Source organism: Chionomys nivalis, chromosome 1, assembly GCF_950005125.1.
Source record: "Chionomys nivalis chromosome 1, mChiNiv1.1, whole genome shotgun sequence".
Taxonomy (NCBI): domain Eukaryota; kingdom Metazoa; phylum Chordata; class Mammalia; order Rodentia; family Cricetidae; genus Chionomys; species Chionomys nivalis.
The window spans coordinates 65,078,972-65,103,274 of record NC_080086.1 but is presented as its reverse complement, the minus strand read 5'-3'; the positions used below and the strand labels follow the sequence as shown (position 1 = coordinate 65,103,274).

The 24,303-nt window shown below is 49.7% G+C and overlaps 1 protein-coding gene across 1 annotated transcript; it reads right to left on the bottom strand.

Moving 5' to 3' along the window:
• Nucleotides 1-225: 225 nt before the first annotated feature.
• On the bottom strand, nt 226-23,342 carry Atp6v1b1 (ATPase H+ transporting V1 subunit B1). Its single transcript, XM_057779121.1, has 14 exons — nt 23,139-23,342; nt 16,751-16,806; nt 6,747-6,845; nt 6,500-6,593; nt 5,898-5,975; nt 4,996-5,135; nt 4,119-4,220; nt 3,440-3,537; nt 2,591-2,714; nt 2,216-2,366; nt 1,988-2,070; nt 805-909; nt 523-652; nt 226-438 (listed from the first exon to the last, which is right to left on the bottom strand). Exons 1-14 carry the CDS (start codon nt 23,254-23,256, stop codon nt 275-277), a joined length of 1,542 nt encoding a protein of 513 aa, XP_057635104.1. The 5' UTR covers nt 23,257-23,342; the 3' UTR covers nt 226-274.
• Between the last annotated feature and the right edge of the window lie 961 nt (nt 23,343-24,303).

The following is a 24,303-nucleotide window of genomic DNA, read 5'->3' as shown; positions in this document are numbered from 1 at the left end:
TTCATCTCAGTTATTGTTTTTGTTTTCCATTTCAGTTATATCTTTGAAGGCGGAGCTTCTAAAATAAAAGTATAAGGCTGAGGTGATGTTCAATAGAGTGCGGTTTAATAGACTGGACCCTCCCCGCCTCCCGCCCCACCCCGCTCCCCCACCCACTTTCATTCTCAGCATGCCCCTAAAAAGAGCCCCCACCCTCACCAAAAGACACTCCTGTCAACATAGGTCATAAGACATGGGCTTGACCATAAGCCAGAGGCTGCTGCCTGGAGCTGCTCTAGAGGGCCGTGTCGGACGCGGGGTCCTGCTGCGCCCCCTGGCGGGAGTAAAACTCGTCCGTCATGCTCTGCGGGATGCGCTTCAGCATCTCTTTGGGGAAGATGCGTAGCAGTTTCCAGCCCAGGTCCAGCGACTCGAACACGGTGCGGTTCTCGTACGGACCTGAGGACCAAGCGTGAGCATGAAGGCCTCGCGTCCAGAAGGGGAGGGCCAGGCCGTTCTGGTCCCGCCCCCGCCACGCCCCACCTTGGGTGATGAAGTTCTTCTCGAACTTCTGCAGAAACTCCAGGTAGAGCAGGTCTTCCGAAGTGAGTGCTTCCTCCCCCACCACCGCTTTCATGGCCTGCACGTCCTTCCCGATGGCGTAGCAGGCGTACTATGGAAGGTCAGCGTGGGCTCACCACCCCTGCAGGCTGAGCTCCCCTTGCTGGGGACGAGCTTTGCCCAGACGGGCACTTCCAGTTCAGGTGGGACTCACAAACCCAGCTTCTAAATCGGGGTTGCTGCATCCACCGCCCCTCTCCTTACCAGCTGGTTGGAGACATCTCCGTGGTCCTTTCTGGTCATGCCCTCGCCTATGGCCGACTTCATCAGCCGTGACAGGGAAGGTAGCACGTTGATGGGGGGATAGACCTGGGGAGCAGAAGAGAGGAGCTGGTGGCAGGACCCAGGCTCTCCCTTCGTTCACCTGCTCCTCCGCGCCCTTCTCAGAAGACTCCTATTCATCCTAGGGAAAAGAGGGCGGCTACATTCCTCCTACTTTATTCCCCATAGATTTTAGGTCTTGGTTATCAGGTGAAGAGGGGGAGGGTTTTCTATATAGGTGAGTCCATGCAGGAAGGAGCTGGAGCTAGGGGCAGTGAGATGAAATTGTTAATGGAACACCCACGTTTCAAAACATTTGATTATTTTACAAGCAACTTGAAAACTAAGTGTGTGTGTGTGTGTGTGAATGCGTGTGTGCATGTTTTGAGACAGGGTGTCTTGTAGCCCAGGCTATCTGGACTCAGACTTGCTTTGTAACTAAGGATGACCTTGAACTTCTGATCTTCCCACCTCCACCTCCCTGGCACTAGGATTGCAAGCTACATTGCCTGGATTATGCAGTGCTGGGGATAGAACCCCAGGGCTTCCTACATGCTGGGCAGGCCCCTAACCAAATGAGCTGCAGCCCAGCCCTGTCACCCCGTCACCAAAGCCGATAACTGTAAGTGGGAGAGAAATGCTTTATATTTAGTGCTTTCCGAACGCTTCATATATGCTAATGTACCCCAGTTTGCTTTCTATATGCATTATATATGTTCATATATGCTAACATACCTCCAGTATGCCTTCTATATGCTTCATATATGCTAATATACCCCAGTATGCTTTCTATATGCTTCATATATGCTAACGTACCCCAGTATGCTTTCTATATGCTTCATATATGCTAATATACCCCAGTATGCTTTCTATATGCTTCATAAATGCTAATGTACCCCCACCCCAGTACATGGGTGTGATACAGAGATTAGAATCATTTTCTCAAGGTCATATAGCCATAGGCTAGCCATGAAGCACAGGCTCCCCCAGTGTCTAGCTCTTGATAGTGTAACTTTGGGCAGGCTTCTGCTCTTTGCTCAGGAGTGATATATGACCCTTTTTTGATGTCTTGGTGGCAAAGGGGCAAATATGAAGAGAAAGGAGGTACTATTGGGAGGAACAGTACCTGCCGGTTGTGTAGCTGTCTGTCCACATAAATCTGTCCTTCTGTAATGAAGCCAGTCAAGTCTGGGATGGGGTGGGTGATATCTGTAAGCAAATACCCTGTTCTCAGTGTACGGGAGCTGGGCTCTCATCTACCTGAGGACACGAGTTCTGTTCTCAGCATGGGAGTGATGGGGTGGCTGGTGGAAATGGACGGTGGGTTCTGGAGGGCAGGAGGTGCTGGAGCTACCGTCATTGGGCATGGTGAGAATGGGAATCTGCGTGATGGAGCCACCCCGACCCTCCACACGGCCAGCTCGCTCGTAGATGGTGGCCAGGTCTGTGTACATATATCCAGGGAAGCCACGACGACCTGGCACTTCCTCTCTGGCAGCCGAGACCTGCAATACCCACAACAGCACGTATGTCAGAAGGTGAAAGGCTGGACTCAGGAAGGGAGATTAGGACGTTGGACTGAGGAGACAGAAGAGGAGTGCCCGCCCAGCCTGTGACTGAGCCCTGACACCCCCCTGAGAAGAGTGAATTTATTTTATCAGGGTGTCTGTGAGACCAAGGGAGAAACAGGGAGGGGTGGTTTGAATCTGACACCCGGCAGCCAGCGTACCTCCCGCAAAGCCTCTGCATAGGAGCTCATGTCAGTCAGTATGACCAGCACATGCTTCTCACACTGGTAGGCAAGGAACTCAGCTGTGGTCAGTGCCAGACGAGGGGTGATGATCCGTTCAATCCTGGATGCAAGCAGGACAGGGCTCAGGGAGTCTGGCGACCCAGGCCTGGGCCCCATGAAGCCCCAGAACAGAGTGTAAGGTCAGCTGGGGGAATAGGGGCAGGGGAACAGGTAAGATGAGCCCATCCCAGGACTCCTGGTCAAAACAATGGTTCTCAAGAGTGGACACTTCCTGGCAACACTGATGCTCCCTTGTCCAGTGTCCAAGGTGAGTCAAAAATGTCCTTTCCTGCTTGAAGCTCTCCTGGGCATGCTTCCTTTCGCCAGCCACTTTCAGCTCCGGACTCTGAGCCTATGGACCTTCCCTTAGCAATGCCCTCTCAGCCTCCAGAATTCTGTTATTTAGTTTGGGGGTACCCTTAATACTGGTGATAGGCTATTAGATTTTAAATTTCATCCATGCAAACCCCAGATTTAAACTTCATCTTCAAAACTTTCAAAACAGGGCATTTCCTAAATGCCACAAACAACGGTCTCTCCCGTGATGACCTTGAGAGGTTTCCTGACTGGGGCAGCTGCTGTGGCACAGGTGTGAGGAGCAGAGGGGCAGGTGGGGTCCTGGTCTGGCTCCCTGCATGCCCCAGGCCTCGCTTTCCCTATCTGTACAGTCAAGGGTTATTCTCACAGCGCTGGCCTAGAACTGTAGCTCTGGAACCCAGAACCCCAGTGTCCCAGGTCTAGGAAAGCGGAAGGCCCCAGGGCAGTCTGAGCATAGGAAGGACTCACGTAGGGTCATTGGCCAAGTTCAGGAAGAGGCAGACGTTTCCCATGGTTCCATTCTGCTCGAAATCTGACTTGAAGAACCTGGCTGTCTCCATGTTTACCTAGACAGGTAGCCAGGGGAGCTATAGGCAGGCCATGTGGCCGAGGGTGGGGCTTAGCCATGACCAACTTTTCTCAGCAAAGCTTGGGGACTGACCAACTTAACAGTCATTAGGTGTGCAGGTAAATCATCATTGAGGTGGCCACAGGGCCCAAGAAGGACTCATCAGGTCCCCTACAAACCTCAGCCCTTTTAACCTCCAGCTTCTTCTTGTCCCTCTCTTGGCCAGCTACTTCCATACCCAGCTCCTCAACCTCCAATTGAACCCTCTGAGGGCCTTGGTATCCCCTTTCAGAAGACATCTTGTCTCTGTAGGTTCCCTGGGCTTCTACCCCAGGCCAAGTATGGCCCATCTTATAACTGCTGTGGCCTTGGGATGCCTCAAGGATCACTCTGCCCTGGTCACTGAGTCCATCCCTACCCACTTTAGTCATGCTGTGGTCTCTATCTCCAGACTGGACTAAACTTCAGGGGCCTCTTAGGGTGCATGACTCAGCGTTCCCCCTTAAGATTAGGCTGTGCTAGAGCCCAGGAAGGCAAGGCTGTTTCTCATGGGTTCCAGGACCCTCCAGCTCCACCTACCCCCATGGCTGCAAAGACAATGGCAAAGTTGTCCTCGTGGTAATCCAGCACTGCCTTGGATTTCTTCACCAGTCCTGCTTGGCGACAGATCTGAGCAGCAATCTGAGACAGGATGGACCAGGAGGGAGTCAGTCAGAGCCAGAGCCCTGTGACATCTGGCCTGCCGGGCATCACTTAAGAGAATGGACCCTTGGGAATTTTGGCGGGGGAGAATCCAAGCTCAGAAGAGCGGGAACTTCCCTGGGTCTGGCGGTCTTTCTCAGGGTTGGAGACAGTCTGGATTGAAGGCACCTGTCCCAAGGAGCAGGGCAGCGGACCCAGAGAACAATAGTCTCCGTGTGGACTCAGGCAGTTTAACTTAGGATAGCTGGGCCTCTCAGAGCCTGCACCTCCCACAGCCTGCTGGAGCCGTGTGTGGCTATGAGAGCCTCTGTCCCAAGATGTGTCAAAGAGGGAGACTCGAGAGAGGGTTGACAGTCAGGAATGGTAAGGAAGGGGTATCTCGAAGCCTTGTACCACCAGTGGCTCTGAGAGAGCCACATGGTTCTTGTCTGGCGGTGGCAGTCAGGCACACACTAGTAGGAGGGCAGCCTAATACAGGCTGCGGCTCAGCTGAGCGGGGCTTCTGCGCTGGAGTCCACTTGGGCTCTCTAAAGCCAGTGAGCACTCCATTCACTGGGGACAGCATGCAGCCCTTTCCAGAGGCAATGTGTAACTGTGTGTATTGTGTGTGTGTGAGGTCTCCTATGCCACCCTGACCCTTAGCTGACAGGAAACACCAGCTAGGGTGGATGCTACTCTTTGCTCAGCACAGAAGTGCTTGGGGGTAGCCTGGAAGCCTCTGCTTGTTCCTGATCCTTGCTTATGCACCCCTTACCTCATTGTGGGGGAGCCCCGCTGCGGAGAAGATGGGGATCTTCTGGCCACGGGCAATGCTGTTCATGACATCAATGGGGGAGATTCCTGTCTGGATCATCTCCTCAGGGTAGATTCGGTCATGGGGATTGATAGGCTGGCCTGGGAGGGTGATCATGGAGTCAGGTTCAGGCTCCAGCCCTCCCATGCACCACCAACCACCATCTCTCTGCCAACCAGCTGTTCAACAGCCCCTTCTGCAACACGGAAAAACCTGCGTGCACAGGGTCACCCAGGCACCCATGGATCTTGTGCATATGAGATGCAATTTAACAATGGAATTTCCTTTCACTTGAATTGTTTCAAGTTTAAAAAGCCATGGCTCCATACTATCTTAGATAGCACTGCCCTAGCACCTTAGCTTTCTGCAACACCTAGGCACCAGAGTGATGATCAGAGGACCAGAGGGTGGCTCAAAGACTATGTGTGAACAGATGTGTGCTTTGCCACTAGCCTGCTGTGTGGCCCTGGTCAAACGAGGGAGCTTCATAGGCCTCTATTACTGCCTTGGGAACCAGATGGGTTGGGGAGTCAGGAAGGTTTCCTGGAGAGCAGCTGGGATCCTGGGACTGTAAGCGTCCCCCTCTCCAGGTCCCAGGACAGAGCACAGGGAACTGAAGGCCACAGGGGTGGCTGGCGGTGCTGTGCAATGACAGAATGGGGTGCTAGGGGCAGTTCGGGGTTCTGTGGTGGATCTGGGCACAGAGGCCTTTGTTGTCTGCCTGTTCATCCGGCCAGCCGTGGGGCTAATGATGCTTGGCCTAGGTGTGTGCAGGATGTCCAAGGCTGCGTCCAGAGATGACGGCTTGGATGGGCAAGTGCGCCGTGTCCTCCAAGCCGTGCGGAGCCTCCACTCTCTCTCACCGTTGATGTCCAGAAAGTCCTCTGCCATGACGACAGGCCCTTTGTCAATGGGTTTGCCAGAACCATTGAAAATCCGACCTGGGAAGGAAAAGGGGTTCAGGAAGGTGTCAGGGCTCCCAGCCTCTGCACAGCTACCAGCTGCTCATACTCTTCCAGAGTCCCATCATCCAGTCTCCTTCGCCTCCAGCTATCACACATGGCCGACTTCCATGACTGTCCCTGCAAAGCGCAGGGTGTCTTCCTTCCTCTGCTGGGAATTTTCACAGGCAAGGCAATTTGGAGTCACCCTGACCACTGGCCTGAGCCCAGGTTGATCGGTAATCAGGATCAGGCCAGGTAAGGGAGGGCTTGGTCAACCCTTTCAGCCTGGCCCCCCGGTAGGTGGCTTCCAGCTGCACCTGTAATGACTTAGCCTCACTCCTTCATTATTGATTGTGTTCTGTATGTTGGGCCCTGCCCTAGGGATGGGAGTGGGAGAGAGACAATGTAACCTCTGACTTCAGAGGGCACTTAGGAAACACATGTACAGGCAGTGAAGGGCTTGCTTAGAAAATCCAGGAGGGAAAGACAGAAGAGCACCCACCCTGCCACTCCTCTCTCACCCAGCATGTCCTCCGACACAGGAGTCCTCAGGATGTCCCCTGTGAATTCACAAGTGGTCTTCTGGGAATCGATCCCTGAAGTCCCTTCAAACACCTGTGAGTTATGGCTTGTTATTTTGAGAGGGTAGCCGAGAGAACAGGGCCTCCCAGCTGTGGCAGGCCCTCAGCATGCATCTCTGAGCAGGGTAGCCATTCTTCCCTCCCAGGCTTGTAGACTGGGAGTTTGCTCTCCCCACTGCACACTTACCTGAACAATGGCTTTGGTCCCAGCCACTTCAAGCACTTGGCCACTCCTCTGAGTCCCATCCGGGAGTGTAAAGTTGACAATCTCAGCGTACTGGGCAAACTGTTGGGAGAAGAGCCACCCGGGGTGTAGCCCATGTCACTTCCCATTTCTTCTTCTGGTCTTAAGCTACTGTCTGTCTTCTTGTGCCCCGGTGTGAGGAAGGGGCTTTTTTTTTGGGGGGGGTCACCCTGGAGAGAACTGGGACTTTAATCAGAAGCACGTGTTTGAGCCAAATCTCCTTCCTTAGTGCAAGTTTGTGGCAATGTCTAATTATTTGCGTGGCTACCGAACCTTTAAGTCATTAACACATGAGCCTTAGTTTTCTCCTCTTTGAAACAAGGGTGCTAAGAATTGCCCCATCCCACAAGGCTGCAGTGACCAGGATGGGAACCATCCAGGCAGGCTGTTAGTGCCAGGTGGGGTGGGGTGGAGTCCAATAGCACAAAGTGGCCATTGTGGCCACCCAAGTCTTCTGAGCACCAAGGAGGAGCACACTCGTCACCAGAAGGAAGACTCCCTGTTTTCCAGGTGTCACCATGAACTAGCAACAACCTATTCCTAGCTATGGAGCTGGGGTTGACATCTGTGTAATGGTTAGGAGTTTAAGCAAAAATCAGGTTAATAAAATATATTAGGGACTCCTATGGCGAAAGGATTTGATGAAAGCATTTGAACAGGCATTTCTCTAAAGATGCAGAGATGACCAGTAAGCAGGTAGCAACATGTTTATGCCCATTCTTCTTGGTCAACAAGAAAATGAAAAGATACCACTGCACACCTGCTATGGTAGCTGGCAAAAATAAAAGCAGATACAAACACACACTACTGAGGATATGGAGAAACTAGAACTGTAACATGAAGTTCCTCAAAAGATTAGAATAGAGGTCCTATTTGACCTAAGCAATTTTATTCTTAGATATCTACCTGAGAAATAAACACATATATGTGTGTATATATGTATATAATCTGTGCATGAATGCTCATGGGAGCATTCAGAATAGGAATTGGGGGCCGGGAGAAAACAGGGCCAGAGGATCTGATGCTGTCTTCTGATGCTGTCTTCTGATCTCTGTGGCCATTGCATTCATGTGCATACACACACACACACACACACACACACACACACACACAAATAAATATAAAATCTTTCAAAGAAAAGAGAACAAATATCTATTAGAAAAAGAACCTACAACAAGCTCTACTAATCATATTCAGAAAACAATAAAAGAAATTTATATATTAGAAGAAATGAATGAAGACTTAGGCAAATACAACTCAAACCCAAACCAATTATAATTTAATAAAAAGATTCATCTTTTAATTTTTTTTGAGACAAGATCACTGACTAGCCTGGAACTTGGTATGTAGACCAGGCTGAACTTGAAGGTACAGAGATCCAGTTGCCTGTCTTCTGAGTGCTGGGATAAAAGACTTGTACCATTTTGGCTGATTCTGTAATTTTTTAACCTTTTCACATTTATTTTTCCATATGCTTTTACTCAATTCAGACAGATCACAAGCTTCATTTTTTATAGGTAAAGATGAACTTATATATAAATGAGCAGAATTAACATTATTGGATATTAAATTATGCTAATAATCATATAAAATCCTTTCACACATATGAAGGCGCAAGGGCGCCAGATGAAGGCGCAAGTCATAAACAATCCCACACCAGTTTGGAATTGTGATTAATAGGGTGGTATTTATTTAAAGGGGAATAAACTTACAGATCACGGTCCCAGACAACAGCCCTCTGCGCACGCAATTGGGAAGAAGTCTAGTCGCCGGAACCGGAGCAGGAAGTAAAGAGAGAGAGGAGGGAAGTGGCCGCTTTTTTTAAAGGGAAAGATACCACGCCCAAATGGGCTGGTATCTTGGCGGCTATTGGCTGGAGGAGCGGAAGGACCTCCCGCAACACCAATGATAGAGGAAGGTCATTTGTCAATAAACAAACTGCCTTGGCCCATTTGATAGGCTACCCCTTAGGTGGGTGGAGTAAACAGAATAGAATGCTGGGAGGAAGAGGAAGTGAGCTCAGACTCGACAGCTCTGCTCTCTGGAGCAGACGCCATGCACCATGCTCCCCTCTCCCCGGCAGATGCGATGAAGCTCTGACCCAGGATGGACGTAGGCTAGAATCTTCCCGGTAAGCGCTCCTTGGGGTGCTACATACATGAACAGAAATGGGCCAAGCAGTGTTTAAAAGAATAGAGTTTGTGTGTCGTTATTTTGGGGCATAAGCTAGCCAGGCAACCATGAGCCGGGCTGTGGGAAGAGGCCCGCAGCTCCCTACTACAGATGGCGCCCACGTGGATAACTGCATCCACAGAAAGCCTGAGAAAGCTTGGGAAAGAATAGAGTAAAGCGTGTTTTCTTGGTAGCAGCAATTTCTCGGGTCTGCTCTGCTTGCTAGAGGCAAGCAAGTGCTCTCATCTAAGAGAGGCTTCCTGACTCAGCTTCAGCTGTGAAACCTTGCAGCTCATTTAAGAGGTCCTGCCACGAAATACTTAAAACGGTGTTGGTGAAAAGCTGAAGGCATGCTTTTCGGTTTTCAGCTGTAGCAGGAAAAAAGTTGTGCTGTTTTAAAATGCCGGCTTTCTGGGCCATCCTGCCAGGGCAAACTCTGACTGTTTGAGGCAGGAGGGCTGACTACAGAGAGAGGAGTTGAATGTTGTCTGTGGATATAGTATTGCAGCTTGTTTGCTGGCAAGGACCTTGAAATGCCACAGAGTTGTGGTGGTAAACATGGCTACAGCCGGTACCTCAGCCATGAGGCTGGAAAGCTAAGGAATGGCTGAATCCAGCCGTCAAAGCCACGGCTTTCATCCTACTGATATTGCTTGGTAAATTAAAGACTCATGTGGTCAGAAAAAGAGAGAGATACAGTAAAGAGAGATTCAAAGACAAAGAAAACTTTAAATGATTTACAATGTGTTTAAAAATATATACAGGCTGAAAATTAAAGTTCTTAAAAGTAAAATAAGGAAGAAAGAGAGTAGTTGGGTGTGGTAGTGCACACCTTTAATCCCAACACTTGGGAGGCAGAGGGAGACTGACCTCTGAGACTTCAAGGTGTGGTAGCACACGCCTTTAATCCCACTGCCTGGGAGGCAGAGACAGACAGATCTCTGTGAGTTCAAGGACAGCCTGGTCTAAAGAGTTATTACAGGACGAAGATATACAGAAAATATAAAATAAAAGTAAAAGTAAACAAAATAGAGTTAAAATAAAGCTGCACAAAGATGGAAAATACACAGAGAATCTTGATACTGTATGCTATTATGCTCTCTTTGAATTGTTTTAATGCTGAGGAAGGAGCAACAGATGCTAAAAGATATTTGTTTATAAATGCTGCTGAATTAATCCAAGATAGATATTTTCAAAATACCTTAACTTCAGAATTTGGATCTAAGGATATGATACTTTGGAAAAGAGTTTCTTCTTTTGTTTTCACAGAGGATGAGACTCTTTGGATTGCTTCTATTTCAATATGGTATGATAGACCACGCCCTCCTGAAGGGTTGCTGTGAACACCTTCAAAAAATTGCTTCACTCAACTGCCAACTGAGATGAACCTAGCAGACAGGTTATCCCATAAAAGACCTGAATAACAGCGCCCCCATTCAGCAGGAAGCAGTTTGGAGAGAAAAAACTGCGCCCATGTTCCCATATATTGTTTATAAATGCTCTTTTACATTTAAAGGGGGAGATGATATAGATGTGAATAATTTGCATTGATATGAATCTTCGTTTACTGATATTAATTTAAGGTCAATTTTATTATATGTATATGTATTTCTGATATTGATTAAGGTATTGTTATTGTGTAGTTCACTTAAAAATGTAATGTATATAGGTTGTTAATGGATAATTATCAATAATAGTCAAGTTTGTAGTCATGTTAGTTAGATTTTCTAGATGTGCATGCATATATTTCAAATAGGCATTCATCATATCTTTCAAAGGCTAGAGAATATGGTATTTTAAATGTTTTAATAACTTAGGGTTTTTCATGACAATGAGACACTCTGCTCCTGGCAGCACCAATCTACTTCAAGAAGAAGATGGGCATCGAAGAGGATCCTTATGGAGTTTGATAGCCATTTGGGCAAGAAACTGCTCTTGCCTGGACTATTTTATAAACTGGACACAAAGAACCCGCAGAGAGAGGACTGCTGAACTTGCCTAAAGGTGAGATGATCTTTCGGGGTTCCTGATTCATGAAAGAGTCTGCGAGACATTCTGCAGGACACAGCAGATAGTGACTGAACTGCCTTTAAATTTCCTGCTTCATGGAAACGTCTCTGGATACTATGGACCTTTAGGCCGAAGATGGATGCCCCAACGGTACAGAGGAACTTTGGGTGACTGTCCAGGCAGTGAGATGTCTCTGTCATTTCTAGAGTTTAGAAGTTGCTTACTTCTTGTTTACTTAGGTAATATTTTCTTCTGGAGACTTTGATGGAGTTGAAGAATGGTTAGTTATAGTTATAGTTTTCCTTAGTTATGATAAATATAAAATAGATGTAAATATTGTAACTGTAATTCTTACTTGATAACTGTTTTGTTATATGTAATTTTGCTATGTTAAAGTTAAAGCCTTCCTTTTTTTTTTTTTTTGTTTAAACAGAAAAAAGGGAAATGATAGAGGAAGGTCATTTGTCAATAAACAAACTGCCTTGGCCCATTTGATAGGCTACCCCTTAGGTGGGTGGAGTAAACAGAATAGAATGCTGGGAGGAAGAGGAAGTGAGCTCAGACTCGACAGCTCTGCTCTCTGGAGCAGACGCCATGCACCATGCTCCCCTCTCCCCGGCAGATGCGATGAAGCTCTGACCCAGGATGGACGTAGGCTAGAATCTTCCCGGTAAGCGCTCCTTGGGGTGCTACATACATGAACAGAAATGGGCCAAGCAGTGTTTAAAAGAATAGAGTTTGTGTGTCGTTATTTTGGGGCATAAGCTAGCCAGGCAACCATGAGCCGGGCTGTGGGAAGAGGCCCGCAGCTCCCTACTACACACATACTATTTTTATTCCTTTTAAACTTGAGTAAGAATCTGTAATTTTAAAGCTATTAAATAGTTTAAAGCATCAGCCACAGAAAATTGTGCCAGAAAATTCTAACAAGCAAGAACAGATAATTTAAAATTTGTTTAAGCTCTTCAAAAGCCTGGGGGGAAAAAGTACTGGGTTTAATTTATTTTATGAGGCAAGTGTGATCTTGACACCAAAATAAAACTCTTATGGGCAAATTGTAGGCTGCCTGCTCATGGACAGAGATTGCAAAAATTCTAATTGAACATTCGCTAAAAAAGACCAAATCACAAAGCCAAACCTAAGGGGAAAACAACCCAAACAAGCAAACCAGAAAGCAAATTTAAATGAAGATAAACACCCAGCACTGATTTCAGGATACAAGATTACTCCATCAGGGAGCCTACTAGTGAAGTCCATTTTATTAATCGATTAAAAGGTTAAAAAAAAATCAGTATTCCAGTAGTTGGAGGAGAAAATTAATAAATTGTCTGTGGAAGCCTGAAGATGACTCAGTGGTAAAAAGTTCACAATATCCTCTAACTCCAGCTGGCCCCTGATGGCACCTGAACACACACAGCAGACATGTACACACATAAATACACACAAATGAACACACATGGCAGACATGTACACACATAATACACACAAATGAACACACATGGCAGACATGCACACATACATACACACAAATGAACACACACGGCAGACATGCACACACACATACATACACACAAGTGCACACGGCAGACATGCACACACACATACATACACACAAATGAACACACACGGCAGACATGCACACACATACATATACACAAATAAACACACACGGCAGACATGTACACACACATACATACACACAAATGAACACACACGGCAGACATGTACACACACATATACACAAATGCACACACAGCAGACATGTACACATACATACACACAAATGAACACACACGGCTGGGCGGTGGTGGCGCACGCCTTTAATCCCAGCACTTAGGAGGCAGAGGCAGGTGAATCTCTGTGAGTTCGAGACCAGCCTGGTCTACAGAGCTAGTTCCAGGACAGGCTCCAAAACCACAGAGAAACCCTGTCTCGAAAAACCGAAAAAAAAAAAATGAACACACACGGCAGACATGTACACACACATACATACACACAAATGAACACACACGGCAGACGTGTACACACACACAAATGAACACACACGGCAGACATGTACACACACATACATACACACAAATGAACACACACGGCAGACATGTACACACACATACATACACACAAATGAACACACACGGCAGACATGTACACATACATACACACAAATGAAAATAAAAGCTGGACAGTGGTGGCGCATGCCTTTGATCCCAGCCCTAGAGAGGTAGAGGCAGGCAGATCTCTGTTGAGTTTGAGGCTAGCCTGGTCTACAGAGTGAGTTCCAGAACAGCGGAAAGAAAGAAAGAAAAGAAAAGAAAAGAAAAGAAAAGAAAAGAAAAGAAAAGAAAGGAAAGGAAAGTGTTAAAATAAAAACTCTGTGGTAACAGACAAAACCCAACAAAACCACTGTTTAAAAATAAGGAATATGGAGCCAGAGAAAACCAGCCCTTAAGCGAAGGCACAAGGTACCCCAGAGTTCAAGGTTATCCTTCAGACATAGTGATTTTGGCCAGCCTGGGCTACAAGAGATCCTGTCTCATAATCAAAAAAATTGGAGTACAGACCTAAACAGAGAACTCTTAACAGAGAAATCTAAAATGGCTGAAATACACTTAAGAAAATGTTCAACATCCTTAGCCATCAGAGAAATGCAAATCAAAACAACTCTGAGATTCCTTCTTACACCTGTAAGAATGGCCAAGATAAAAAACACTAATGACAGCTTATTCTGGAGAGGTTGTGGGGTAAAGGGAACACTCCTGCATTGCTGGTGGGAATGCAAGCTGGTGCAGCCCCTTTGGATGCCAGTGTGGTGATTTCTCAAAAAATTAGGAAACAACCTTCCTCAAGACCCATCCACTTTTGGGTATATACCCAGAGGATGCTCAATCATGCCACAAGGACATGTGCTCAATCAAGTTCATAGCATCATTGTCATAGCCAGAACCTGGAAACAACCTAAATGCCCCTCGACTGAAGAATGAATGGATCAGGAAAATGTGGCACATTTACACAATGGAGTACTTACACAGCAGAAAAAAATAACATCTTGAAATTTGCAGGCAAATGGATGGAGCTAGAAAACACCATATTGAGTGAGGTAACCCAGACCCAGAAAGACAAACATCATATGTACTCACTCATAAGTGGCTTTTAGACATAAAGCAAAGAAAACAAGCCTACAATTCATAATCCCAAAGAACCTAGACAACAATGAGGACCGTAAGAGAGACATACATAGATCTAATCTACATGGGTAGTAGAAAAAGACAAGATCTCCTGAGCAAATTTGGAGCATGGGGACCATGAGAGAGAGTTGAAGGGGAAGGAAGAGGCAATGAAGGGATCAGAGAAAAATGTATAGCTCAATAAAATCAATTTTAAAAAAAAGAAAGAAAAGAGATCATGTCTCAAAAAACAAACAAAATACCCAGAAAAGAAATAAGAGGAAAGAAAGAAGGGGTGCCAGGAGAGGGCTGGGTCACAGATGAGCACACACTCAGGCTCCCCAGGGATGTGGGATGGTGGTCCCACAGCCCTTTCTGGGGGTCCAATCACTGCACCTATCAGAGCATCACTCTTGTCCTGATCCAGTATCTGTGTATTTATTTACTTGTGGTACTGAGGATAGAATCCAAGCACTCACTCTGCACCTGAAACACACCTTTGGGCAATAGCTACCTTAAATGCAGCTACCAGAGAGGAAGCCAGACACAGAGCAAACAAGATGTGACTGCCTCACCGAAAAAAGGTACCAAGCCACGTGGCTAACACAGACAAGAATTATGGGCTAATATAAGTTATAAGAGTTAATAAGAAGCCTGAGCTAATAGGCCAATCAGTTTATAATTTTAAAAAAATGCAGCCACCTTTTGAACATACAATTTTATCTTTGTTGCTTTCATTAATGAATCAATATAAAAGTGTATATTTGTGAGCCTTTTCTAACAGTGGAACCCATAAAGAGAATGGGATTGTGGAATAAATCCATATTAGTCTTTTTTTCCCTACTTGCTGTGACAAAAAGAAATTAAAGAAGGCTTTGTTTTGGCTCTTGGTCTGAGAGGATGCAGTCCATCACGTAGGGAAGGCGGGGGCAGAACATGAGGTCACAAGGAGGGGTGAATTCTGGTGCTCGGCTTTCGTTTCCCATTTCCCTTTTTTTGTTGTTGTTTGTTTTTATTTTTATTTTGTCTTGTTATTTATTTATTTACTTACTTATTTATTTATTTATTAAAGATTTCTGCCTTCTCCCCGCCACCACCTCCCATTTCCCTCCCCCTGGTTTGTTTCTTGAGACAGGGTTTTTCTGTAGCTTTGGAGACTGTCCTGAAACTAAACTAGCTCTGGTAGACCAGGCTGGCCTCGAACTCACAGAGATCTGCCTGTCTCTGCCTCCCCAGTATGGAGATTAAAGGCATGCACCGCCACTGCCCAACCCCTTTCCCTTTTTATTCAGCCTGGAATCCCCTTAAGGGATGGTTCCATTCACATTTTGGGCAAGTCTTCGGTTCTCAATTACACCTCCCTGAAAATGCCCTCAGGGACACACTCAGTGGTCGGTCTCCTACGTGATTCTAAAATCCAATACTGTTGGCACTGAAGATTAAGTACCACAAATATCAGTAAACCCCAAAACACAACGTGCTAGGTAACTATTCAGCAGGAGTACATGCATCTCTCCGCACATGCGCTGTTCACCTAACTATGAGCATAGCCTGCAGGTCTCAGCTGTCCCACGGGACTGGAGACAAAGGGACAGATGGTTAACTGTCTTTGTTTCTCGGGATACAAGAGCATGTATTATTTTTGTTATTAAAATGTAATAACATTTGGTGACATGTTATAGTGCCACAAGTTATCATCGTCTGCGGCTGTCATTTTGTCCCCTGATGGCCACACGCTACTGACCTTACGGCTCAGGGGAAAGTGGCGGATGGACTAGTGACTAGGGCGGGCCACTCCCCAGGGCTTCGCTGCTCAGATTTGCAGCGATGACTGCCACTGACGGTGGTGTTGTTTGTACTGGTGCAAAGATGACACGGAGGTGTCCCCTTATCCGAGCGCTTTCTTGCCCCTGAGGGGTGGGGCGGTTCTAGGAGAGGCCCTCCCCAACCCGAATCCGAAGTGATAGGAGGTGCGGAAGTCCAGTCGTTTGGCGTCTCTACCACAAGAGAGCGCGCAAGAGCAGCGAGACAGGGACACCCGGGTAATGAGTTCTACAGCAAAGTCCTGCTCCTTCCTCCTCCACTCTTCTCCCTGTGAGCCTGAGTCTCTGAAACTACCGCTGTTCTCAGTGTTTGTCCTTTCGCGGAGAGTAAGGGCTGGCAGCATGAAGAAGAAAATTCAGGCCACCGAATATTAACTCGGGCCTAAAAGAAACAAGGCGATAAACCCGCTAAACAAAATCAGGCAGGGAAAGAACTGTAGCTCAGATAGGATGCTTGTCTGGCGTGCATTAGACCCTGGGTTTGATCTCTAGTGGGGGAGTGGAGAGAAAGAGGAAAAGGGGGAGACTGGCCAACGAAGGTGGGCCAGTCTGGGTGGAACAGGATTTTCAGGGTCAGCACTCACCCCAGCCTGGAGCACCCAGCCTCAGGCCTTGAATAGTGGTGTAGCCTCCCACAGACAACGTGTGAAGAAGAAACTTTGCAGGAGACTTGAGGGGTGACAGAGTTAGAAAGAATAAAACAAGACCCCTGGATTGGAAGCTTAAAAGAAACCCTGGATATGGCCTAGGGGCCAGGAAGGAGATTGAAGAATCTTACCTTGACCTGGTCCAGCACCACGAGAGGCCCATTGACGCTGCACACTGTCCTGTAGGCTGGGGGAGGAGAAGAGTGGGTGAGGTTCTCATCTCTAAGTTTCACTATGTTCTAACGCAAGGAAAATGTATGTGCGTTCACTGAAACACACACAGTCACTGAGACACGCATGCACGCGCGCACACACACATACACACAGAGAGAGAGAGAGAGAGAGAGAGAGAGAGAGAGAGAGAGAGAGAGAGAAGCATCCTGTCCCTTGCCCTCTGTGCACTCCACCTCCTCCTCCTCCTCAGGCTGGGCCATCAGGGTCATTAGCTGTGACAGCACCAGCCACCATTGCTGTAAGGGTCAAGCCCCTGCCACAGACCCCCACTGTCTCAACACCTGCAGGATGCTGGAGGAGGGCTTAAGGGCAGAGGCCTCCTCGGAGTCTGGAGTCTTGCCCAGGCCCCCTGAGCTCTCCACCCCCTGTGCTCCCCTCTGGCCTCAACCCCCACCTCACCTACTCCCTCTTCCCATCTCCACTTGAATTTTCCAAAAGCGTCTGGGCACAGCTGTGGCCTCCTGGGCCCTTCCCAGACCCCACTGCCCTCCCTCAATCCTGCACTGATGAGCCCTGTGAGGTGAGGGTGCTGTAGCCACCTGCTTCCTTCACCAAGCCTGGCCAGGTCCCGCCAGCTCACTGGGCATCCTGTTGTGGAGATACCAGGAAGAATCTCTCTCTCTCTCTCTCTCTCTCTCTCTCTCTCTCTCTCTCTCTCTCTCTCTCTCTCTCTCTCTCTCTCTCTCCCAGGGTGAGATCCAAGGACTATCAGCTAGGAAGCCTATTGTTGGTCCTGCTGGGGTTATATCAGGGACTCTGAGGAGGGTGTGGTTCCTTGACCGGGCAGAGGAGTACCATAGCTAGTCTCTCCCAGGGATTCTATGAGGCACCAGTGAGACAGTGGGGATGGTAATTTGGCCAAACCAGACGAGCGGGGTGCTGGGAAGGAATTGGGTCACTCACAAGCCACAGAGCTCAGGGGAGGTGGGCACAATGGGCCTGGGACTGAAAAGCCTGGCTCAGAGTCACATCTTGGGAAGGGCCTGTCCTGAGCCCCACATCAGCCCACACCATCCCACAGCAGGCCTGGCCCCAAAGGCAGCCAGTGTCCCTCCAGTCATTTAAGCTGTTTCACAGCCCTGCACCAGAAAGATCCAACGTACAAGGCTGTTTCTGCTGGTCTCTTCAAGGACCCTCCTAGTGTAAGGACTGTCTGTAAAACTCAAGGCTGCACCCAGAATTGCCACAGTAGGATGTGCCAGAGCTACCTACTGCCTCTCTATCACCTTTCTTCCCTCCGCCCCTGAAGGAGGTCCACCTTTATCCGAGGCAGGATCCAGGAGAAGCCCCTCCTGGGGTGAAGGGCTAGCTCAGCACCCTGCATTTGTCCCTCAGGCCAGCCCTACCACCCATGAGCAATGGCTCCCCCTCAGTCTACCCCCACCCCTCACCCCACCCCCCAAGACGACGTCTACATCATTAGGCACATTCCCTTGGACACTCCTGTCCTCCTCCTCTTCTTCCGCATCCTGAATCCTTGGAAGAAACCCACAGTGTCCCCATTGAAGGGCTTCTTTCCCACTCCATCCTGTTCCCTTCCTTTCTTTAAACATTTAAACTAATGTTGAATGCCATCCAGCTGCCACTAGGCAAGGCAAACAAATGACAGCCCAAGTGTAGCGCCTAATATCCAAAGGAAGGGACAGAATGAACATGGTGTTACTGAAACTCTGAGAGACGAAGGGCAGGGTGGATGGGCCACATGGGGGGGGCGGGCAAGATGGTCAGGTGAGGTAGGTGCAGAGCCCAGTAGGCAGAAGAGATGAAAGGTGGGGTGGCCTGGGGACCAGAGTAGATGCCCAGGGAAGAAGCATTTTCAAGTCAGGGGAACCCTCAGGTTAAGGGGAGCCTTCCAGCCAGCCCCAGGGAATTGAGAAAAGTGCCCACTGCAGAGCTGAAAGAACCTCTGGCTGCTAACTGCTCAGTGCCTTAGGGGACAGAGAGGAGGGAGGTGACTCAGGACTCCTCTAGGTTGGCTTCCAGTGTAGGGAGAGCTGTCAGGGATGGATGGTCTCTGCCTCACTCCACACACAGGACTGGCTGAGTTCTGGAAAGCACTAAGTGGTTCTGTCAGTTCATTATTTCCAAATGTCCTACATCAGGACCAAGAGGTATCTCCTTATCCCCAAACCAAACGGGAGTCCTGATGACCAGCGCAAGGGCCACACCCCCAGCTCCTGCCTGCTGAGGACCACAGAGGAAAAGGTGTCTGTAGTATTGAGGGTAGGGGTTGGCGGTGTGGTGGGCACGACAGACACTCTGAGGGTAGTATGGAGTGGAGCTGGTGAGACCAGCAGAGGCAGAGCCAGGACCAGCACTCCACCAGGGTGGGGAAACTTTCGGGCTGGCAGGTGAGTGTTTCCAAGTCTGGGGAGAACTGGCATTTTGCTAGATCCGTAGAGCTGGGGGGAAATCAGCAGTGAGTCTGGGTCAAGGGTCTATAGGGTGGGGTCAGAGTAAGTGGCTTGTCTCAGGAGAGATGAGAGCCACAAAGCCCGAAGGGATCACTCTTGGCTTCACAACCTTGGGAGATAGCACATTTTGCTTTCTTCTTTGACAGCCTTTTGTCCTGTGAAATCTGTTAGGCCTGAGGTCCAGCAATTTCACCTGGAGATGGAGGGTAGGGAATTATAGCCTGAGCACCCTGCCTGAGTGAAGGAAGAAGGGATGGGCATGCAATGCTGAGCACCCTGCCTGAGTGAAGGAGGAAAGGATGGAGGGTGCGATGCTGGGGGTACTCTGCCTGAGTGAAGGAAGAAGGGATGAGGGGTGCAATGCTGGGTACCCTGCCTGAGTGAAGGAGGAAGGGATGGAGGGTGCGATGCTGGGGGTACCCTGCCTGAGTGAAGGAAGAAGGGACGGAGGGTGCGATGCTGGGGACCCTGCCTGATGTGAAGGGTACTGGACAATGCTGGGTGGCCTAGCCCACTTTCTGAGAGTCAGGTTGGAAGATCTTAGCTTCCCTCAAGCCAGATCACATGGCGACCACCTTGAGGTTTCTGAGTCTCCACTCAGCACCACAGCCTTTTTTCCAGACTGCAGGATCCAGCCCTGACTGGAGGAAGGCACAGCTCTCCTCTCTGCATTGTGGGCCTCACTGTAGAAAACACAGACTGCAAGACCTTCAGGCCTTGCCTCTGCCTGCCTCCTGCAGTGCTTCTTCCCTGGAAACCCCCAGGACCACAGACTGGCACCCCAATGGAGTGTAGACCCCAACACAAGACTAGATCTTTTCTCAGAACCATCTGGTTTTACTGGACTTGTGTGTGTGTGTGTGTGTGTGTGTGTGAGAGAGAGAGAGAGAGAGAGAGAGAGAGAGAGAGAGAGAGAGACAAGGTTTCAATCTACAGTCCAGACTTCCTTGGGACTCACACTTATATATCAGGCAGACCTCAAACTCATGACAGTCCTCCAGCATCATCCTTCTAAGTATTGGGATCATAGGTGTGCCAGCACACCCATCTTTGAATTGTCCAGTTAGGACTCAGGCAAAGGGAAACTGAGGAACAAAGATAGCCTTGACTGGTGGGCTCCCTGACTGTGCCCTTACATGGAGAGCTTCAGCTGGTGCTGGGGCACGCAGAGATTAAGTCGCTGCCCACCCAGGGATGTATCACTTGACCCTGAAGAAAGACACAGGGTGATGAGCTGCCAGGAGCCCTCTGGCTCCACTGACCTCAGGGCATTCCCTGAATGGGCTTTCCCCAGACTTCAGCGGACCTCTCCCCGGCCCACCCCCTCCCATTGTCTCTGACACTGAAGTGGTCTTGGGAGTTGCGGTGTGGAAGAGAGCTCCCTACCCCCACCTCTCCACAGCCTTTCCTCAAAGGCTCAGCAGGGCTCCTACGAGGTCCTAAGGTCCTAATTAGTGCTGGACCCACCACACCTGCAGTGTCCGTCCCTTCCCTCTGCAGGCTGGAGGCCAGGGTAGGGGCAAGCCTAGGGCAGCGGGTCTTGCTCCTCCACTCCCATCCCAGCTGGGGGAACAGGGGAGGGGGTCACCACTGGAAGATGGTGGTCTTAGAATCAGAACCGACTAGTTCGGACTCCACTGCGACTTCCTCCCCTTTGGCTCTCAAACCCTGGATGAATGACATGACCTGGCTCCATCCCTCCAACCAGGCTGTCTCATGTCCCTTTGCACCTTTGCACAAGCTGTCCACACCCCCACATGTAATGCTCCCCAGTGATCCCACGTTGCTGCACTACCTCTACAATAGGCCAAGGCCCTTGGGGGAGGGCAGGTTGCTCTGTCGAAGGAGGACCCTGCTTCAAGGTCATTATTGCCAGCACTCGTGTCCAATCCCAATGCTTGGAGTTTCGGAGTAGAGGGGCCCAACTGGAGGAGGAGGGCAGAGAGGGGACAGCCTGCCTGTCTGGGGGGGACAGTACAGGGGAGGGGCCTCTGGACTCTTTCCATTCCTGCACTTGGCCTGGTCTCTCAGGAAGAACTCCGTCCAGGTACCCAAGAGGAGGAATATGAGGAACTAGACTGAGCCAGACTAGGAGGGTATCCTGGAGGGCCAGCCCAGCCCCTAGGCCAGTGAGGGAGAACTCTCAGCCTGTGGCAAGGTGAGGGTACCTTGGCAGAACCCAGAGGGCACACTTCCATAGCCTTTGCTCGGTCACTGTGGATGTGATCATAATGTCTTGGGTGGGGGGTGGGTGTCAGGACCTGCAGGGTGTTGACAATAAATAAGTTGCCGGGAAACTGCTGAGAGCCGCTCCAGCTTAAGCCTTCTCACCTGAAGAAAAGAGGAGGTGAGGGGAGGCTGCACAAAGGTTGAGCCAGGAGATCCTTGTAGATCCCTGCAAGGCCACATTCCAGAAGGAAAGCTGAGCCTGGAGGTCCAACTCCTGCCCCACCCAACCTGGCAGCTCTCCTTTGCCCACAGGGGGTTGGGCCTATAGGAGCAGGGTATCACATGGCCCAAACTCTGGGCATAATGGGGCTCCTCTCTCCACTGATTTCTGGGTCCTGGTGACCCAAGCTTTTGTCTGGGGGAATGTCTCTAGACTCTATGTCCATGAGGCAGGGCCTTCAGGGCTCCTTGAGAGACCTGCCCTGCCCCTTTCACCTTTCTCAGTAGCTGTGGCACACTGTGTCTGTCTCAGCCTCAGCTGGTCCCAGATCCAGGGCTCTGTCCCCCGAAAGCTGAACAGACTCTGCTCTCTCTGAGCTCAGCTGTCCAATGCCCTGTATATATATAGCCACACCTTCTCTGTGGGCCTGGGGAGCTTTGGAGTCAGAGTGAAGAATGGGTGACTGTGTCTAGTTCCTTCCTGCCACCCAGCACACCCTGTTAGGAGGAGCCTCAGGCTCTGCTCAGCTGGGGCCACTCAGGCTGGTTTACTCCAGCGAGCTGGGCTGCCTGAGACTTTACCAGAGAGAGTGAGTGACCTTGGACAAGAACATGGTGGGAGGTGGCTTTGGCCCTGTGGTCCTTGCTAGGTTTTCTGTCCCTGGCATCGACTTGGGTCACCCTTACAGATCAGGCACAGAGCTACCTGCTCACAAAATGAGGAAGGCACACACGTATGAACAAGTACACACTCTCACCCCAACAGTATCCACACATATGCCACAGTTACATGTGTTCTCATATATCATGTAAGCATAAGTCCACATATGTTCTCTCTCCCATTGAACACACATGTACATTATATCCAAACATGTGTATGCACATGCATGCGGGCACACACACCTCCACCCTGTGTGCACAAGCACACACACCACACACACACACACACACAGTTGTACATTTTGCCCTCCCCATCCCCCCCCCCGTGGAGAATGCCGTGCTAGTAATGCTTCTATATACAGATTCTTTCCCCTAGGAGATGATGCAGGCACAACTCACTGGCTACTGAATTCCTCAAGTCAAGTGCTGACTATACTGTTACACACGTCACTGCAGATTCCTTTGCCCACTCATACATGCCCACATGTGTTCTCATTCCCTCCCTCCCTCCCTCCCTCCCTCCCTCCCTCCCTCCCTCCCTCCCTCCCTCTCTCCCTCTCTGTTTCTCTGTCTCTCTCAAGCTCTCTTTGGACCCTGGGTTTTAGATGGGGTCCTGATGATAACAGTTGCTACTTGGCCCTCTCCTCAGCCTGAATGGGAGCCTCCATCCCTCCACCTGCAGAGGTGACCCATGCACAGCGGCTGCCACTGCACAGCTGGACCTAGAGTCCCCTGACCTCTCTAGGTCTCGGTCCTCCTTTTCAGAGGTGAAAGCATGATCCCAGCAGCCCGCTCCCCTCACCAGCTGGACATGCATACTCACTGACACGGGGGTGGGTGATGTAGTTTCGGGTCACAGCCTGCGTATGCTCTCGAGCTGTGACTGGGTCACAGCTATTGCTGGTGAGTTCCCCAGGCCTGATGTCTACCTTCGTGGCCATGGTGTGTGGAGAGCTGGGAGTGAGTGCCCGAGAAGACTGGTGGCAACCCTAAGACTTCAGTTCCAGCTGGAGCTGGAGCAGGCTGCTCAGCGGCGCCAGCGGCCACCCCTCCCCTTCCTTCTGTCCCTGCCCCCCACCCCACCCCTCCTCTGTCAGGTTGACTGTAAACAGGGAAGTTGGCAGGCACCAACTCTGAAGGTTTCTCATGCACAGGCTGAGCAGATCCTGTAGTGGCTGCCCCCTGGGTACCAAAAGCAATGAAGGACAGAGCAAGGGGCAAGCATTCTTTCTACCTTCTGTTCCCAGATGTCCCTCGGCACAGCTCCCACAGTGAGTGTGGCTTCAGCTTTACCTTCTTTCAACAAAGTCCTTGTCCTTCACCATTTGACTCCTTGGTCTCCTCATGTCCTAGTCCTGGCAGATTGTCTTCTCGCTGTCCCCACAACCTGCACCCTTTGTCCTGAGCCATACTGGGTCCCCCTTCCTCTCCAACCCCATCACCTTCATCGCCTTTAAAGCTCATCTCCTGGTCAGTTCCAGGCCACCTCCTGCAGGAAGCCACCATATTCCCTGGATCAGTCTGAGCTGTCGTCCATGCTCGCTACCCCCTCCAGCTCTGGCTCATGTCAGGCCTCTGCTCCTCTCTCACACGCCATTCTACCATTCTGACAAAGAACTCTTCTGGTGGGGGCTGGATGTGGCTCCAGAGGAGCAGGTCCTGGTTGATGCTTCCGTGCTTTTGTCTGTGGTCCCAGTGTGTTAGTTTGCTCTGTGACTAACACTAGATATGAAAAGGCTGCCATTGCGGGTAGGTAGGTGTGTTGGTTAACTTTGGCTTCCAGCTCGACAGGACTTGGAATCATCTAGGAGACACACAGAGCCCTCCCAACTCCTGCCGCCACCATGCCTTTCCTACCACAGTGTAATCTCAAATCATGAACCAAAACAAACTCATCCTTTGGCAGGGAGTTTGTCATAACCATGAAAAAGTAACGCATATAGAAAATTGGCCAGGAGTGGAGTTGTTACTACAACCTGGCCATGTGC